The sequence below is a fragment of the Cyprinodon variegatus genome, unplaced genomic scaffold (assembly GCF_000732505.1).
Source record: "Cyprinodon variegatus isolate N-32 unplaced genomic scaffold, C_variegatus-1.0 Scaffold1056, whole genome shotgun sequence".
In the NCBI taxonomy this organism is placed as follows: Eukaryota; Metazoa; Chordata; class Actinopteri; order Cyprinodontiformes; family Cyprinodontidae; genus Cyprinodon; species Cyprinodon variegatus.
Window position 1 is genome coordinate 63,936 of NW_015151509.1, and position 19,655 is coordinate 83,590.

Genomic DNA, 19,655 nt, shown 5'->3' on the forward strand with positions numbered 1-19,655 from the left:
CAACATTCTTTTTATCAGAAAGTTTAAATAATGAAGTTATAAAAATGATTCATACCCTGGTGGGATTAGATGGAAATTATTTCTATTAAACAAAGACGTCTGCTTTTGAGAGGGATGACTTAGAATGGAAAATCAACGATGAAAGGGCCATGCTTAAAAAAAGATATTTGTTAAGAATTTATTAAATGTATTATTTATAGCCACTTTGATAACTCTCAGATAATTGTTTTGGCTTTGCTGACAAACATGTCCTTTTTGATTATTTTTCTTTAGTGCCAAGTCTCTGTGACCTCTGTACCATCACCCTAATCTTTGGCTCCTTTCACAGATTCTCCATGCAATTAATGATGATTCTGTCCAGACCAGTAGAACCATGATCAAAATAAAATATCAGTACGATCTAAAAATTGATGCAGCTGTGAATAATTTCAGGTTTAACTTTACTAAAGACCAATAAAAAAATACTAATCTTTTAAAATATATCAAAACTACAATGAAATATGACCTACTACTGTACAGGATCTGTACTATAACCTTGTTGGGGTTGTTGTTAGAAAAGATCCATGTGACATTGCTGAGGTTTTAAAGAAGTAAAGACCTTTAGTTCCTCTCTATTTTTGTGTCTGGTATTGCTCATCTTGCTCTTGGCTTAAAAAAAAAACAGATTTTCTCAGGGGTTCATTTCTAGGCAGTTTTCTGGCCTCCTCTCACTTTTTATTAAGTCTTCTTAAAGCACTCTATTAACAGACATTTAGCCACGGTCATTTGTAACTGAAACCTTTGTGATGGAGTAGAAAACAACTGTCACGGATTTCCCTTTAAATGAAAGCCAAAACATTTTGGCAATCCCTTTTGAACTGGTCTAAATGTAGTAAAAATGTGTTTATTTTTCTAAGAAAATAAAGACTTCTGACCAATCTGCAACTAAACGGCAGTTGCTTTGTAAAACAATGTCAGTCCAGGTCATACGCTGCCTCTCGCCCTATGACCAGCCTCCCTTTAACCCTACAAGGTATTTAGGTTCTGTAAAAGGTTGAAACAATTCATTGGATTAATGGTTTATGGAAATAATCGTCTCCTAATTGAGTAATCAATTGTTAACTTGAATGTAAATCATTACTTTAGCTGACAGAGCAACCCACTTAGAGCAGTAATTATACCAAGATTGTAATAGAATGTAAAAATTCTGTATTCAAGATAAAAATCTCCTCTATCCAGAACTCCTCAAGTAAAAAAGTTTCAGTTTAACCAGGTTTAATTTTGTACAGTCTTATTTAGGAACCTTTGACTGTCCGGTAATTAATCAATGAATCAAAATAAGTAATCAACAGATTAATCAATAAGCAAAATAATCGTTTGTTGAAGCCAGCCCTAGATCCAAAAGCCAGTTCGTCCAAACGAATAATCAGCAAACTGCTTTTTCTGACATTTCTTAAAAGTTTTTGTGATTTTATGAGTCAAGGATGAGACTTCTGTGTTAAACAGGAAATAATGTCACACATTTAAGAAGAAGCTTTATTCATTTAATTTATTAAGATGCTACATAGTCCAACCAGCTTGGGTTGTTTTTGTTGTTTTTTTACACCAGACTACTTGACTAAAGAGATCTACCCATCTTCTTAGATAGACTTTTTATTTATGTACATAGAAAACAGTTTGAGTGCTTACAATGATCACGGTGATGTTCGGACACTCAAGGAAGGTTCATTCTAGAACACTTTATAACCAGGCCTGAATCAATTAGTGTTTACACATAACTGCTTTATTTGGGCAGCCCCAAACCAGTGTCGTTTACAGCATCAGGATCAAATGTACAAATTAGATAACTGAGTTATATAAGGAGGGGGGTTAAAGTGAGATCTGTGTCAAACATTTGTATTCTCTGAAGTGAACAGAACTAAAGATAAAAGAACCTTTGTGGAACTGAAGTGCAGCTGCGGTCCGGTCCGCTCTGCCCTCCCTCCAAGTAAAAAGTGAACCTCAACCCAAAAACTTCACAGAGATACAGTAAAAACACAAACTCATGTTTATTTGAACTTTCTTCCCCACCAATCAGATCCATATTAAACACTTCCTCCACGCAACAGAAAAAAATATATAGAACATTTCTGACATTTTTATTTATTTCTCAGCAAACATGAAACGGAAGATTTTATTTTTTAATTAGCTGTTAACTTGTTTTATTTGTACACAGTGGGATAACAATATCACCGACTGCTTGTTTTACCTTCAGTGAAAGCAAAATAAGAATCCCCTTCAACCATATTTAATGATAATCTGTGACTTATGGATGAAAGCCTGTAGCATCGTTTCATCCCCCCCACCCCCAATACCGTCGTTATAACCTGGCTGCATTCATTCACTGCTGCTGCTTTAGACAACAGCAGAGCTGTTATGACTTTTTGAAAGATTAGTGCTTTAACGTGTGTGATTCAGAACAGAGATGAATCCACAATGAAACAAAGAAGGGAAAAGAAATCCAGCAGTGGGGAACAGCTTTAGCATTTGGCAGATTTTTTTCATGCATTTCCTAGAAATAAGACAGAATGTCAACAAATGTATGGCTCAACAGAAGATGGAGCAAAACAAGAGCGTTTTTATCCCCCTGTTGCAGTTAGGATGTGGTCACAGGCCCCTGCTGATGTCAGGGAAAACTATTTGATCTGCCTTAGTTTGGTATCATATACTGTAATTACTCCTCCATCTTGGCCTGAGAATAACTTTTTCAAACAGGTCACAAGGCAAAGCTTTCATACTGTATAGAAACTATCCAATCGTCACTTCAGTTCTACTGGAAAAGTTTGTCTGATTTACCTCCTACCCAAGAAAAAAAAAAAATAATTCAAACAATGCAACTGTGAGGAAAAAAAAAAAGACAAAGAAAGGAAAAAAACAGCAATTAAATTGTGCAAATTTACAGTCAAATGACAAAAGCAATTAAATTAGATTCAAAAGTCCAGATGCAACACTCGTGTGAACGCATGCAAACATCCTCATTTGACAATAAAGGGTGTAATCAGTGACTGGCAGGTAATGGGAATAAATTAGGGCAGAAAGAAAAAAAGCGTGAGGAAATAAAAACACCTGTTGTAGTGTTTCTTACACTGACCAAAGCGCTTCTCCAACAGGAGAACGTTTTACAGCCCTGTGTGCAAACCCAACTGTTTGGATCCTCCCTCCCTTAAAACGGGTTTCCACCTTAAGGAGAACCTGGACCAACCGAACTGTGGAGTCGTTGGTTAAAATCGGCTCTGATGTGCATCAATTAGAAAAAAAACTATCTGATAAAATGACATTTGCACAGTGGCGACCAGAGAGGTCGCATCAAACTCTACGTCACCAGTGTTAGAGGATTCATTGAGCTGAATTACCAGTTAAAAGATGAATCGGTTCCCCCACCGACCAGTGAAACGAACCGCCTGAAAAACACGAAACATTGGGAGGAAGGCCAGAAGGATTATGTGATGATAACGCAGGTTTGTTTGTTCTTAAGATGAGTCTTTTTTCCTCTTTTCTCTCATAGATTACCCTTTAAGTTAATTGGTATATATTTTTTTTCTTTTTACATAAATGGGACTGAATCAAAACTAGTACCACCCCCCACCCAGCAGTTATGGCATTCTGATCCAAAATCCCCTGTTTGTTTTCATCCACCATGAAAGCATGCTGCAGCTGACTGAAGCGCTGCGCTCTACAACACAAAGTTCCCCACGATGACGCCGATCACGAAGAACAGCAGGATTAGGGCCACGGAGCGGGCGCTCAACCCTTCCTCCCGCTTCATGGAGCCTGAGGCGTGCGGGGATGACATGATGTTGCCCTTCCTCATCCGGAGGCCGTCATCCTCCTGAAACGGGATGGAAGAGATGAAGAAAGAGGAGAAAGAAGGGTCAAGTAAACACATGACAGGATGAAAGGGGGGAATGAAATAACATCAGTCAGAAGAATTAATGTCAACAAGGGGTTAAGAAATGGCCGATGTCAATCAGTTTGATAGGACAGGAGTTTATTTATCAGCTCTAAGAAATAAGATCTGCTTAAATTTTCATCTGACCCAATCCCCGGAGGACCGCAAAAGGCGCCAGGCTTTAACACACTTCATTTCCCAGCAGCGGGTGGGGCGGGGGCTCTGTTAGTTTAATCTGAGCCACGGGAGCAGCCAACTTTCGCTCTGCCTCTGGCTAAAACCTGAAGGAGAGGGACGGCGGTGATGTTTGAGAGGAGGCCGACTCTTTCCTGGCAGCCTGCGGGGAGCGCGTGTGACTCATGCCCAACCAAACTTTTACAGAACCCATTTTCAAACCTTACCTCATTGATAGTTGGGACTGATTGCAAACTCATTGATTCAAATTACTCATTGCAGAAGTGGGCTGTTGAAGGGTGGAGGACTCGGCTTTGTTCGACTCCACAAATCGCTTCATTTGCTCATCTTTATCATTATTTCTCATCAGTATTTTTTTTTAAATAGAAAAAACGACTGCTATATTCATTGAAGTGAAATATTGAATTAAAAAAAATTCAAATATCTGAAAAAATGTCAATTTTAGATGTTTCTTGTGATGTTAGTTTCACTTTCTAAACCGAATTCTCCCATTATGTCATATTTTCCTTAAATGAAACAGTAAACTTCGGATGAATCCTCAATCTGAAACTATTTGTCTTTTATTCCGAAAACAAGATTAATTCCTGCTACACTATTTTCTACACACTTTTCTAGTAACTCAGAAACTACAGATATTATGGATTGTTTACCATAGAAAAATCATATTGATTTCAGGTAATTATGTACAATTTACTCAGTGGCACCTTTTTTTTTATTAAAAATGTCCCAATAAAAACAACTTGACATTTATCGACTTGGTACACATCAGTTCGTTAATATAAATTTCTGAAGAACTTAGCAAAAACATCTGACAGCGATCTAATGCTGGCCAAGGTCTAATAAAAAATGCTCTGGATGGATGGATGGTCGTCAGGATGGCTGTGAAGAAACATTGAAGACAGGCTGAGATAGACTTGGAACATTAATTCAAATGGATCCCCTTCTAGGAACCCAAACCTCAGCGTCATGCAGGGAGTCACATGTAAAGCAGAGGACTGGAACCAGAACTGAAACCATATAAACTTTTCTAAACCACAGGCCCACATGTAAGAGAACCTCAAATTTAATTTCTGGAGGAGGGATGTGCTTCAGAAAATATCAAATTATATACAGTCTTTGTCAATCATGAACATCACAAAACTAAAGGTTTTTGAAATGTAATAAATTCTAGTTGAGAAAATAATTAGCAGTTAATATGTATGATTTTTGAGGGAGAGGTGTGATTATTTCTGTTTTTCTTTTTATAGAACATGTAGATCTATATTCAGAAGTGTCTATTATGAGCTCTCTATTATTTTCCAATACTTGCTCTTCAGAACAGTTTCTAGTCTATGAAGCCGTAATTCTGTCCTCCCGTATTCCAGAAAATATCCAGGAAGAAATCCTTAGTCATTTTATTCATTTTTTTCCTTTTCCGTTCTGACTGGCTAGCTCTGAGAAAATAAACGTGTTTAGAGTTTTGTATAAAAGCTATTTAACTTCATGCAATCAATCCATTGAAAATACAATCTTAACATCCCTTATATTAAGTATTGTCTTAACATACCTCATCCCCAAAGTGAATACTTTAACAAGAAAAAAAAGATAAATAAAATAAGCAGAGAATATAATGTATACTATGTATATAATAATTGTAAACAGGCTGCATGATGATGCTGAAAGGTTTGAACATTTGATCAGCTGTGTCCGTGAAGTTTGTCTGGAGGTCCTGCGTAACAAACATTTTCTATCCTCAGGAACAAATTTTGTTGCTGTAATAATTATTAGCTCTAAAGCTAACTCTGTTTAATTTTACAGGCATCCCAGTTATCCAACTCTGATTAAACACGTAATGCTGTCTAAGCAGTGTGTTTCCTATGAAACCAGTGAAACACACCATAGTCTGGTACCAACATGCTGAATATGGTAGATTATTCTGTTCTTGGTAAATACCAGATGTGCCATGCTTAGTAATCTGATGGGTTTACTTTGCTCGTTATTTTCTCTCAAATTTATTAACCTAAATAAAAAGCTTAAAATCAAAGCTCTAGTCAATTCAGGTGGATGTTCTTCACATTCCTGGAGGTCTAAATCTTCAATATTATGAAATTATAAGCTTCAAAGCTAAAATAATGTTGAATTTTTTTATAAACACCTACCTTAGAAAGGTTTACTGATATTGGGCCATATATATATACTTTTTGTAAAGATTTTTTTAGGCAGTAGCAGTTTATTTTATTTATTTTCTGTTATTTTTTAAAGTAGGTAAACAGGAAATGGTAACAGAGAAAGGGGGAAGACATGTGGCAAAGCTCAACAGACCAGGACTCGAATCTGCAACAGGCAAATCAAGGACCAAAGCCTTTGTTCATGGGTCACGCACTTAACCCCTGTACTGCTGCTGCACCCCATGGTGCCATATTTACGTTATACTCTCTCTAGTTTTTCTCATAGTAGCTTCATCTGGTCTGTTCCTGTTTGGCTTCGTCTCCATCAGCTGAAATATGAGCTGTGCTGCTGCCATCAAAACCTTTGTTTATAGATGTTGGAGATCTGACTGTGACTAACTGTACATGGGTCACACACTTAACCCCTGCGCCACCGCTGCACCTCAAGGTGCCATATTTTTATATCTCCGGCGTTGGCTAAATAGAACAAAATCTCTATTATATTTACTGAAGTTGAGCGCTAATGGGCCGTAAACTAGCAGAAAACTTTTAAGGTCATTCCTGATTCTTACATCTCTAAAGCCAGTCTATGATACTAGAGTTTTATCTTGAGTTCGGTTTGGGAACAGCTCTCTGGAAACTTTAAAATGAAAGAGTGGTGATCAGAAGTAAAGAAGTTTTTTTTTTTTACCAAATTTTTTGGGGGAGATAACCAATCACGTCCTTTATCCCACAAAAAACAACTGACTTTTAAAGCGAGAAACAATGAGTTGCATCTTTAAGGCATGTGCAAAAAAACAAAAAAAAAAACAAAACAGGATTTTCTTACTTTTGAATATCCGAAACAAACACGTGGTAAAACCAGAGAAAGAAGGAGAAGAAATTAAGTTATTCTGGTCTTCTGAGTCGTTTTACTCACTTTAATCTGTTTGTTTTCTTCCCGTAGCCTTTGAGCCTCCATCTGAAGCCGCTTACACTCCTCCATGATCTTTTTTACCTCTCCATCATCCAGGGTGGAACTCAGTGACTTTCCAGACAGCGAGGAGGACTCTGACTTCAGCAGGCTCGACGACATCTTGTTGGACTCCATGTCATGCTGTAAGTGGGTTACAGAGGGACAGGCTTTGATTCGATCAGTAACCTGGTACTGAAATGTTTACATGATGATTCTCTACAGCATCTTTGAGACAGAGTAAGAACCATCTGTTTACATTTGGAAGCCTTAACACTGCTCACTTACAACAGTGCAAAGACACACACACCTTTGTAGAAGAGTTCACCCAGGGGTTCATTTCATAAGAGGATCAAGCTGGTTTCCATCACCATTATTTCTGCCTAAAATACTCCGTGGCTTTCAGCCCCTACTGGGAGCCCAGTTAACTCAAAACAACCACTGAAAGCTGATTTTGCTCACTGTGTTCCAGCAGCCAGTAGACTAACCCTCCTATCTTTAATAAAATGCTGTGTCCACAGCTGAGCGAAATCAGGTACCCTAAGAAGAAGCACAAAAATAATAAACTTTTCCTAAGACTAAAACAAAGCGGCTTTCAAAAGGCATTAGGTTTGGCTGTTGAAGGAAAAGGGAGGGAATACAGAAGGAAATTGAAAAATAATTGAAAAGAGAACAACCAGAACGTGAAATTATGGAAAAAGAAACAAGAGAGCAGAAAAAGAAAATAAATATTCAGCCTCTCTGTACAATCTATTGTAAAGTGGTACAAATATGCTGGAAAGAAACATTTAAGAAAGACCCCAAATCTGGCAAAGTATAAGAAAGATATTTTAAAACCACATTACAAAAGTTTGAATGGCCTCATATGTATGGGCACTGTAAGAATATAATGAATAGAGGCAAATAGCTCACCGTTTTTTCGTTCTCCGCTGGCATCTCAAAAACACACCTCAGCTTAGAGTCCATCAACTCCTCTGGCTTTGCTTCTTTCCACTGGAAACGGAGAAGAACAGGAAAATAATGTCATTATTTCATTACTGGGAAATGATGGCAAATGAACCATGGCTAACTGCTAATGTTGCTAACACTATATTCACATGATTCAAACCCTCACAAGGAAAAAAAAAGGGTATGAAGGCTCTGAGTGATGTATATTCAGTTTTTTTCTCCTATAAATGATTAAACATAAAGGTAAAAACAATTTCAGAAGGATTATTTATGTAACATACCAGCTTATGACTCCTTTAACAAATCAGATTATTGTAAACTAAGAAAAAAAAAATATATTTGCAACAATAACCAAAAAGTCTTCAAACAATAATATTGGAAATCCTAGATAAATTTCATGAGCTTTAAACGGTACAGAAAAAAAATAACAGAACCATCATCAATAACCAATATTTCTTCATACTATAAAGAATTGTAAAAATTTGTATTAAACATTTTTCTTTGTGCAACCAGTCAATAATAACTGCTTTTTTTAATCAAAAGTACAGATTTATATTCTTTATTCATGTTAATTTTTTTCTTTTGCTTTTTTATATGTTGTATGAAATAACAGTAATAAAAACTCTTAGTTTAAGGAAGAAATGTAAAGTTTGACCAATTGGGCTCACAAATTTGTCCTGTTAATACTGTGACATTAGATTGCCCATTTACCCCTGCATAATGTTTAAAAACACAGAAGACAATAATAATAATAATAATAATAATAATATGACAGATTCAATTTCCTGCAGACTTTTTTCTGATTCAAGTTGTTATTTGAAAAGAAGGATAACAGGACTTGATTCTTTTTGAATTGATGCATGTTTTAGAATTAATTTAAGACAAAACTTAAAAATTAGGATTAAATATAAATGTTTTATTCATCAAGTCCAACAATGATACATACATTTTCCTGCAGCATACATTTAAGCTTGTAAAACTCTGTAGACACTTGTGTTTCTTCTGCCAAAAAGCAAAAATAAGTGAAAACTCTTTAAATCTATAACAGTTTAAATCTAATTCAAACATTTGTTTGCCCTCTTCAAAGATAGCAATATTTAGGTTTTGCAAAATTAAGTTTAAATGTATTACATGTTTCTCTGTGTGCTTGTTGTGGAAACTTTAACTTTAATTATATATACAAACCCCTCTATTGATGCTCTTATTTTGAAAGTTTTTTTTTATCCGTTTTCAAATATGAGGAAAAAGGTTTGGCTCTGGACTTGTTGTTCTAAAACAAAATAATCATTTATTGACAAACATCTTAGTGTTTACCTTCCTGTCTTGCCATGTAAAACATTCTGAACTTGATAATCTTTTTTAAATCAGTTTTACGGTGCGTAGGCTGGCCAGAAACAAAAGTGTCTGAGCTAAATGTGTTGTTGTTGTTGCAGAGCAGAGAAATGCAGAAGCACTGCTGCTGTTAGCAAAAGCTCCCAAACTACAATCAATCCAATTCAATTTTATTTGTTTAGCACTTTCAAACAAGCACGGCTGACCAAAGTGCTTTACAGAATAAATAAATAAATACATACATAAAACAGTACAGATAACAAAAAACAGCTAAAATATGGGTAAAAATAACATTCACAAAATCAAATCAATAAAATTGGGTAAAAGATAAAAGGAATACAATATAAAATAAAGCCCACTGTCTTGCTAGGTGTTAAAAACAAAACAGAAAAGGTGGGGTTTGACCACAGATTTAAAAACAGTCAGAGGCTGAAAAACTAGTAAAGGATGAGAAAAACTTACCACTCCCTCCATGTCAGTCATGTCAGGAGGTGCTAGCATGGACTGGACCATAAACTTGTGCTTGCTCTTTTCGTTGGGATCATATTCAAAAGGCTGCAACATGACTGAAAAACAAAACGAAAATCAATGTTAGGTAAAAAGGGAAACATCGATCGAGCTTACCAGAGTCAGAATATGATCCACTTTGCTTTTAAGGATTTTTTTTAAGCCACATTGAATCTGAAAAGACAAGGAACAAAACCACACTGCTGTTTTTAAAATAATCATTTTTCTTTCCTCAATAGTTTTAGATTTGTTTTACTGTCTACAGGCAGGATATTTTGAAGGCAAGTGTGTTTAATTGGGGATGTATTTAATAATTTCACAGGTCATTATAAAAAAAACCTGGCCTTCTAAAAAACTCACTTGTTACTGCATGAAACTTTGGTATTTGTTACCGACTGAGTCATGTGACACCCAGCTAACGTGTTTTTGGTTTGCTGATGTAGGATTTAACCAAAGGGGTAAATGTGGCCTTGAATTTAGACTCAGTGCTGTGTGGCGAAGTGGCTTATAGGAGTGCTTGACTGTTGTTAAGTTACAACTATAAGACCCCCAGTGGCTGAAAAGTTTCAGTGTTGTTTTAAGAGCCGGAGTTAAAAATATGAATCAATGACTGGTGATGCAACTAATAAATCAGCCAGTAACTGATATTGTCCAGTTATTTCCGTGATCTGCTGTAACTGGTTTTTAATCGGTTCAATGCAAATATTTTATTAATTGAATGCATCCTCAATGCACTCAAATTTTTCTTCACTATAAATGCAAAAAACAGGATGTTTTTTGTGTTACTTGACTTTAAATGAAGCAAAAGCAGATAAATGTTGGATCACCTGGATTCAAAACTACTATAGAGTATTTAAAGAAATTCTCACAATTATGTTGGTCGACATATGACTGAAATCATATGGTTTAGGTAATAACATCTCAGATTTTTTCACAACAAATCCAATGTATTTTTTTACCCCCTTTCCTACATACTGTGGGGGAAAAAAGGAAAGCACTCTTATTCCAAACGTTGCTTCTGGAAGTTAAACTCAATTCCAACTAAACACAAGCTATGAAAGCTGCTACTAAAACAGGCAGGCACACCTTTGTTTGAGAGCAACGGTCACAACGTACCACACCAACTGTTTGCAACTAGCGGTATTACACAACGAGCGAGTTTATCAGTATTTAAATTATGTCTGAGAACTAAAAGTGACGGCCTGATGCCACTCTGAACTACAGAACAAAAAAATCCAGATTTTCTGAATTCAAATCTTCAAAAATTGAAAAACAAAACACGAGTATAACTTTAAATAAGAATGTTATTTTGACCTTGACTCTATAGTTGTGTCTCTTTAAATATCGTTATTAGGTTAGATTGCAGGTTTCTATAGTTTTTACATTTTAATTATCTGACTTGTGAATTTGTACAAAATAATTATCAAATGATATGATAGGTTTTTTTTGTTCTTTTTTCCTTTTTTATTCTCTTTTATAATAAAAAAAGGAAACAGGACATACTGCTTACTTACACCAAATCCAGAACTCTTCTTCCCACATCGTTTTTGGAGTATCGCTTAGTTTTATTATCATAACCTTTGTTTATTTCTCACTTTCAGTCCCATGAAAATCCAGCATCAACAGATAAAACTGTACAGTAGACAAGTAGCACCACTTAAAACATGAAATGTCTCTCATTTCTTTAAATAGGTCAAAGGCTCTGGAACTGCTTGTACAGTTTGGAAAGAAGTGGTGGAAATCATTGGCTTCTTTTACCGTGGTGATGATGATGATGACGATACAGCGAAGGACCAACAGATTCCCATGGGGCTAATTTTTCTAACAACATTTAAGCCTTTTCCTCTCCTAGCATTACACGCTTCCCTAACAAAAAGCAGGTGTGGAGTTGGAATATTTCTCCTCAGCCTGTCTCTATATCAGTGCTTCTCGTCTGCGGTGTTATTTGATGTCATTGAGAAGCTATTCAAAGCCGTAAAAATGATTTACAGTAATCATTTACTCGTGTCGTCAAAAAAAGGGTCTGGAAAGATGAAAATGGCTATTAATGGTTTAGGATACCCCTCCCCTGGCTGCAAGCTTTAAATCAGGATGTAATCAAAAGACATATTTTTGAACTTCATCCACCATGCTTGTGGGATTTCTTTTCATTTCACTGAAAACAAATGACCTAAATTCAAAGCTGGTCTGGGTATCAGAGTGACTTTCATATAGGGCACATGCCAATGCTCCCGAGAGCAGAGTTGTGCGCCATTTCAGCAATCAATGTGGCTCAACATTGCAAATCAGAAACAGACGGCACGTACAGATTGAGAATGTCCTGTTTCAGTCAGTCCCAATTTGCACAACCATCTAGCTTGGGTCCATAGGGAGAACACCGGAGAATGGAGGCAGGAAAGCATGAACTGTTTTTTTCAAGTTGCAATGCACAGTGTTAAAATGATTGCTTGCGATTGGGAAAAGAAATGCACCGATCATAGGGGAAAGAAACAGATTTTAAATCATCTTTTACTGTCGGCTTCAGAAAGAGCTAGTTATTCAGGTAGTTTGATTTGTTGCTCCTGTATGATGCTAGATTTTTATTAAATTTAGCAGCTAAAGGTGACAAACATGGCAAGGCAGGAAGGTAAACACTAAGATGTTTGTCAATAAATGATTATTTTGTTGTTGCTGTAGAACAACAAGTGCAGACCCAAACCTCTTCCCTCATATATGAAAATTATTTTTTTTAACTTTCAAAATAGGAGCATCAATAGAGGGGTTTGTGTATATATATATATATATATATATATATATATATATATATATATATATATATATATATATATATAATTAAAGTAAAAGTTTCCACAATTTATTTATTTATTTATTTTTTACAAATATTGTCAAGTCCTCCTAATAATTAACCAAAATTAATTAGCTTTATTTAACAGCAGATGAGAAGATATTTTTCAAATACTTTGCAAGGACATTTTTTGTTAAAAGAGTTTACATTTGTTCCCAGCTTATATAAAGCTGTATTTACATTCAAAATAAAACAGTGCTATGATGGGATGTCTGAATGCTCAGGTTGTCTGTAAAAGGTGCAAACAAATATAAAGTGGTTTCGTTCATCATTAAATCTGTAAAATAAGAAAATAATGTGTAAACTGGTGCTCTGAAACCTAAAACAATGCAGAATAGAACAAGACCGAAGGTGAACTCAGTGTAACACATGAAACTTGGTGCAGTTTGTGAAAGCTTTATATGTAAAATAGGAAAGCTTTCCTAAAAAACAAAATGCTGAAAGAACTGCCATCTTGCTGCTTTAAAATCTTTATTTTCACCTTCAAGGGACTAAATGATTATTATAATTCATCTTTTTTCATCAACCTGTCTGTTTGTTGTTCTAATAGCACCACTTTGGGATGAGTTAAATGCATAGGTCAATTTCTCCAATGTGAGATCAATAAAGTTTAATTATTATTATTATTACTAAATAAATACTAACCTCCACATCATATAAAGTCTGGGATTAAAGAACAGAGCATTGTCACAAAAGGTTGGCTGAAATATTGAGCTTATGGCAAAACTAACCAGGTTATGAACTCAAAGTTATTAAATTTATTCCACTTTGTATTTCTCGGGGATACCATGCCCTTATTCCCCTGATTGTGTGCTTCTGAGTCTGTCTTATTCAATTAAATCTGAAAAGGAAATAAGAACAGACGCTACAGCTTGAGATGAGAAATAACCTGCAAGTCATCAGCTTCCACTTTATAGGCTGAGCGTTGTTATGAAAATATAATTGACTTGGAATGGAGCTGGTGTGCCCTCTGATTATTAGGAAGGATCACACATTACTCAGAGACTTTAGAGTTGAGATATTGTATAAAATATCTTCTGTGGACAGATGAATCACTCTCTTGTTCAGTCAAAACAAAAGCCCACAGGAAATAAGTGTAAGAATAAGGTAGTAAAATAATAAAACTACTCTTAGCTGCCCATACTGGTGATAGAAATATCTAAAGCCATCTATATAAATCTTAGTGTTTGTAAATATTTTTGAGTTATACTTTTCCACATGATGTTAGCACCAATCATGAACAGTGACATTCTGGCTTCAATCAACCTCAGAATATAAGTATAGAAAGCATGAGAATAATGAGCAATGTTACAGCCTTACATGTTTCATGCACATACATCTCTGCTAAAGGAAAACTTTAGAAATGAAATGTTTACAACCTTTTAAATATCGTAGTGCTTTGATTACTTTCAAAGCAGCTGCAATGAATTATTACAAAGGCACTGCAAATATATAAATGAGTTTTATTTTAGTATTAAATCTCCTACAATAGCAACAAGCAGCAACGCTGACTTTAACATAGACTTTAATAAACTAGACGAGGTTTTAGTTGATCATGCTTCGCCAAATACGGTTTGAGATAGTCGGCTTCAATAATAATCTACTGCATGGTTTACTTAATGACACTTGAATTGGACACCAACATGGATATGGAAGACCTTAATACACCTGGACTTCTATTTAAAAACATGTGCTTCGTTTTTTAATGGTACTTTTCCTGAAATACAAGAACCTGCATGTCACTGTTACCCTGTCAGCTGCAGGGCTTAGAAAACACCAAATAGGCCACAGTACTGGAAATAGAAGCTGGTGACAGAGCAAACCTGAAGGTTACCAGTAAAATTAGATTCTAAGACGAGAAATCCTGGTTTGAGAGCATTTCAGCCTAATAAGAGTAAACATGACAGCAGCTGAGATGGGACTTAGCTTGTGGCATACTGCTGACAGCGAGCAGTAACTCAGTCTGTGGTTGCTGTCACCAGATAGGGCAGGCTGTAAAATGAGCGTATGGCTGGGGTGTCACAGCATGGAAACATTAGTCTCCATCAGTCTCTTTACAACAGCTTGAGTAGAAAAGCTGTCTGGCAGTCTGGGTTTTTTGAGGATATCTTTCAGAAACTTTTTGTTTTTTTTACAGTTCCTGAAATTTTATGTCAAAATATGTCATATATTACTTTAGATTAATTAAAAACTATCGAACAATTTACAATTAATATGTTTTAGCCCTGACAAAAATTATCATGTAAATTGATTATTTTAATAATCATCAACTGATTAAGTAATAATAAAAAAAAAAACAATAAACAGAGTATTCAGACATGCTATTTACTTTAAAATACATAGCTTCTACAATTACTGCATGGATAATTAATTATTGGAATGTAGTTTAAATGACAGCTAAAGGCTAAAGGAAATTTTAAATAAACAAGCAATAAAACTTCAGGGAAAATGTGATAATCCCAAGACAGCACTGTTAATTTCTACTTACCAGAGACGTTGATTGAAGTGCCGGCGTCAATGATGCCACTGTTAGGCCGCACGCAGTACCGGCGGGGCGCTGTCGTCTTGACCTTAAAACATACATTCCTGTCTGTAGGGTTGGAGAGCTTAAGATTTGTGGTGACCACGTCTGAAAACGGACCTGTGAAGAAAGCCAACAGAAGAGCGACTTAAAAGGTTTTTTTTAATTCAGGAAAATCTAACTATAATCAACCTTTACAATCTTTAAGTCAAGGTAGACACTGGTTGAAAAAATAGGGGAAAAAAGGAAATCTTTTAGAAAGAAAACCACGGACAAAAGCTGCAGAAACAGTCTTGGTATTTTGTATGTAAAGGGGGTTATGATCAGGGTGACCACACGTGGTCAGGTTTACACTTTTCCTTGGTCAGATTACTGGAATGCCAAATACAAGAAACACAAGATTAATCAAATGAGACGGATGGAGAATAAGCTGTGACTGGCACACAGCCTCAAACAATCTAGTCCTAAACCTATGCCATAAGAAAATAAAGCAATAAATCAAACGTTCAAGAGCCATCGAAATGCACATCCATCATATGCTGCTGTAGGATAAACAATCAGATATCACAGAATGAATAAGACAAACAAACTGACTCTTTACAGGTGAAAAACTGGATGTTGTTAACATTACTTCTCACTGTAAACCGATGTTTAACCTTTCCCACATGGTTAACAGAAGAAAGGGATGTTTTAAACTCACTAAAAACATAGTTATGCTAAATAATCTAAAAGATCATGTTCTTATTTTACTGTAAAACCCAAACCGGGACGGGCTAATTTACTTCAATTAATTACAGCCCTCAAAGATGCAGTCCACATCCCTACAAGGCTCTTATCAGCCCCCAGCATTAAGCTGCATAGATTAAAAACGCAGTAAACTGGAGCTACTCAGCTAAAAGTGTTAGCTAAACTTGAATTATTAATGATATTTGGAGAACTGAGTTAACAGTGTTTTTGTAACAGTGTTTGTAGCACTTCTAAATTAAAAGATTTGAAATTAAATGGTAATGCTGGACAAGGAATCTGGTCTGAAGGTTTCATTTAGCTGTGAAAAAGAAAATCACTGCATGTGGTTCTTCTTGTGCCCCAAAAAAATAATATATATATACATATATCATATGTAAGTTAGCTGATTCAAGCTTGATATATTTTGAAAGCTTTCTTAAGTTAAAGCTTGGTTGATTACCCTAAACAACCTAATGTCAGCTTTCAAACCCAAGTAGAAATAGTGTGTGTATATGTATATAATTTAAAAAAAAATGTCTTGGATTACAGTTTACATCCTGATGAGCAACCTGATATACACAGTGCCGACAGACAGCTTTCAGAACCTTTGCTTTGCCCTCTTCAGCACTTTTTCTCACTAGTCTGCAAAAAAATCTCAACAATAAAAAAGCAAAGAATTTTCTTATTAGTAATTTGGTAACAATTTCTTTAAAAAAAATGAAATACACAGTTTGTTAAGCATGTACTTTAGAGCAGATGTCTTTATAAAGAATTTGTATAAACGAATAATTAAGCTTCTCTCCCTTAATGAAGATTCTATTAGGAGTAAAAGTGCAACGAATGTTTACATTTAACTAAGTTAAATTACATCTTTTTTCTGTAATCTCACTGATACAAAATCAGAGCCTTATTAAAATGAGTTGGCATCAATAGAAAGAGACACTTATTCATTTATAAACCACAAAAATCAACAAATTCTGTAGAGGCTAAGGATGCTGTCAAAGTTCAGACTATGGCTCTTTTTATGAAAATACTTTAAGGTTATTGACCTTAGTAAATAGTAAAGGATTTAGAGGCTAATGTGGCTAATAGTAGCATGAGCAAACAGCAATAAATGCTGTACCCAAACAGAAACGGACAAGCTGAGCTGAAAATATCCAGAAGCTGTGGGAACCTGACCTGCTGAACTTGACAAAAAAAAACGAAAAAAAAAAACATGCAAAGTCAAAAATGGAAAAAGATGCTGTTAAATACATCCTTTGTACTGCTAAACAAATCAAGTCAGGTCCGTGTTTACATTAATACGGAAACTCAAAATTCCATTTTGACTTCTAAGAAGACTATTTCAATTAAAGTTGATTTTTTTAATTAAGAGCAGGATTATTATATTTTGACCTTATTTATACTGCCTATCAATAAAAGCTAGGGTTTGGAGTTATCAACGTATTAATTAATCTAAAGTTAATTGATCTTTTTTGCTCGACTAACAACAAATAAGCTCTTATTTATTTCAAACCACATTAATTGCATTTTCAATATAATCCTAATAAAAATACAATCTTCAAATCACAGAGACAATTACTTTTTTTTTTTTACTTTACACTTAACAAGAGTAAGACACTGACTTTCTCACTCCAGTCCTTCAGGTGGCGGTAATGCATGTCTAGTGGGTTTGCTGCAACATGGAGGGGAAGAGAGAGTTGCAGCTAGCCTCAAGATCCATGCATGGAGGTAGACGTAAACAGTTTCCGATTGTGGCCAACAAAGCATTCATTGAAGCAATAAAACGGATGGATGGATGGATGGATGGATGGATGGATGGATGGATGGATGGATGGATGGATGGATGGATGGATGGATGGATGGAAAATCCCCTTAATCAGCTAATCATGAGAAATGTAAATAAAACCCCATACTAGGCTTCAACAGAGGCAGTTATAATGAGGAGAACATTTAAAATGGGGTAAAACAAAGTCTAACTAGACAAACCAGGGACAAATACTGGATTTAAGATAAGGTTTTAGCTTAGCAAACATCCAGAGCAAAGTGACACTTCCCTTTGCTGTTGAGCAAAGACAGAGGGTAAATTCAGACCTTCATAATCTTGGTTTGACATCTAAAAACAAACTTTAATGAAAGGAACACACATGACTCAAACAAGTTTAACATCTGATCTACTGAGAGTAGTTTGGGGGAAGTCTCCAATTCCTGTACACCACCAATAAAAAATTGAAACCCAAGAAAAACTGATGTTTAAGACTAAATGTAGCTAGATTTTATACATCAAAGACGTTTTTCATTTTTACCAATGAAAAACAGGTGAGAAGAGTTAGAAAGTTCAAGGCTTGGTTCTTATGGAAATTGGATTTAGATGGTACACAAAAGGGCCAAGTTAAAACTAAACTGTCCCCATTTCCTTAACAAAATGTTCACCCCATGTGCCGACTTATTACTTAAGGCTTAAGTAGGAGCATGTGATTTATTGTTATTGCCTAGTGCACCAAAACAAAATTCTTTCCTTCCCATAGATTAACACAATTAAACTGAAAACAACCCATACTAAATCCTCTTTAAATGATTTAAGATTAAGGATTAAAACCTTGAAAGGGTTTTAAAAAAAGAAAAAGAAATATAAAGAAAACAGAACTTATGTAGATAGGTTGCTGTTTTTACAGTCTGCTGTTAATATTTTATAATGAAAGATAACTTAGGATTATCTAAAGTTGTTGTAAGGTGATGTCAAATGTGACAACAAACAATGCTTTTACAGGTAAAGTTTTTGCTTTCATTTTGTAAGCAGTTAAACGATTAGATGTTATTTGCACAGCATGTATACATGTGTAATTACCTAATATCCAATATGTTTACTCGGTGACAGGTAGTTTGTATCAATTATATAATAGTGTGATAAATACAGATAGTGTATCAGCAGTGTAATCAGTCAAAAACTGGCGCTTTTTTTTGTTAATATTGTGAAATAGCAGTGACCCATGTTAAATAAAAAACACAAAACAGAAGGCTAAGCGGCTACAGGATTGGAAAAACAGAGAAAGTGACAAACAACAGATAAACAAACTATTTTAGCCAGGTTTGTGGCCTTGTGTTTTCACCTCTTTCGGTGACACTGACCTGGTATGTTGTTCAAGCAAAAACAAGATCTCGCCAGAGATTAAACAATTGCATTTTCTCTTTATCAAAGTTCTAACGTTTTGTAAAGTTTTGTTATTCAAAACAATCTTCGACAGCCTGACTGTGGGTGTGACAGCGGATCTAGCAACTAACTCATTGATAAGAGTTAATTATTGTTAGTATGATATCGTTAGCGTCATGGTCTAGAGCAGGGGTCTTCAATGTTTTCCAGGCCAAGGACCCCCAAACTGATGGCGAGATGGAGGACCCCTAATTATTGTATGAAATTGTGTTATATCAAGCTGGTCCTATAGTCACTCTATTACGGATGGAGTCTTGTAACAAAAGTAGTTTCACCCTGGGAATATTAAAGTATTTCTGATTGTGATTACTGGTTGATGGGACAGATGTTGTGAATGAAACGGTGCCCAGCTTGAAAGAGCTCC

The 19,655-nt window shown here is 35.4% G+C and overlaps 1 protein-coding gene across 1 annotated transcript in view; it reads right to left on the reverse strand.

The window, feature by feature from the left end:
• Positions 1-2,187: 2,187 nt before the first annotated feature.
• LOC107101132 (vesicle-associated membrane protein-associated protein B-like) overlaps positions 2,188-19,655 on the reverse strand; it is a 19,105-nt gene continuing 1,637 nt past the window's right edge. The window contains exons 2-6 of the mRNA XM_015399920.1: positions 15,322-15,474; positions 9,944-10,047; positions 8,114-8,194; positions 7,169-7,345; positions 2,188-3,847 (exon numbers count right to left, since the gene is read on the reverse strand). Coding sequence (XP_015255406.1) covers positions 3,692-3,847; positions 7,169-7,345; positions 8,114-8,194; positions 9,944-10,047; positions 15,322-15,474 — 671 coding nt within the window. The 3' untranslated portion in view covers positions 2,188-3,691. The remainder of the gene's footprint in view (positions 3,848-7,168; positions 7,346-8,113; positions 8,195-9,943; positions 10,048-15,321; positions 15,475-19,655) is intronic.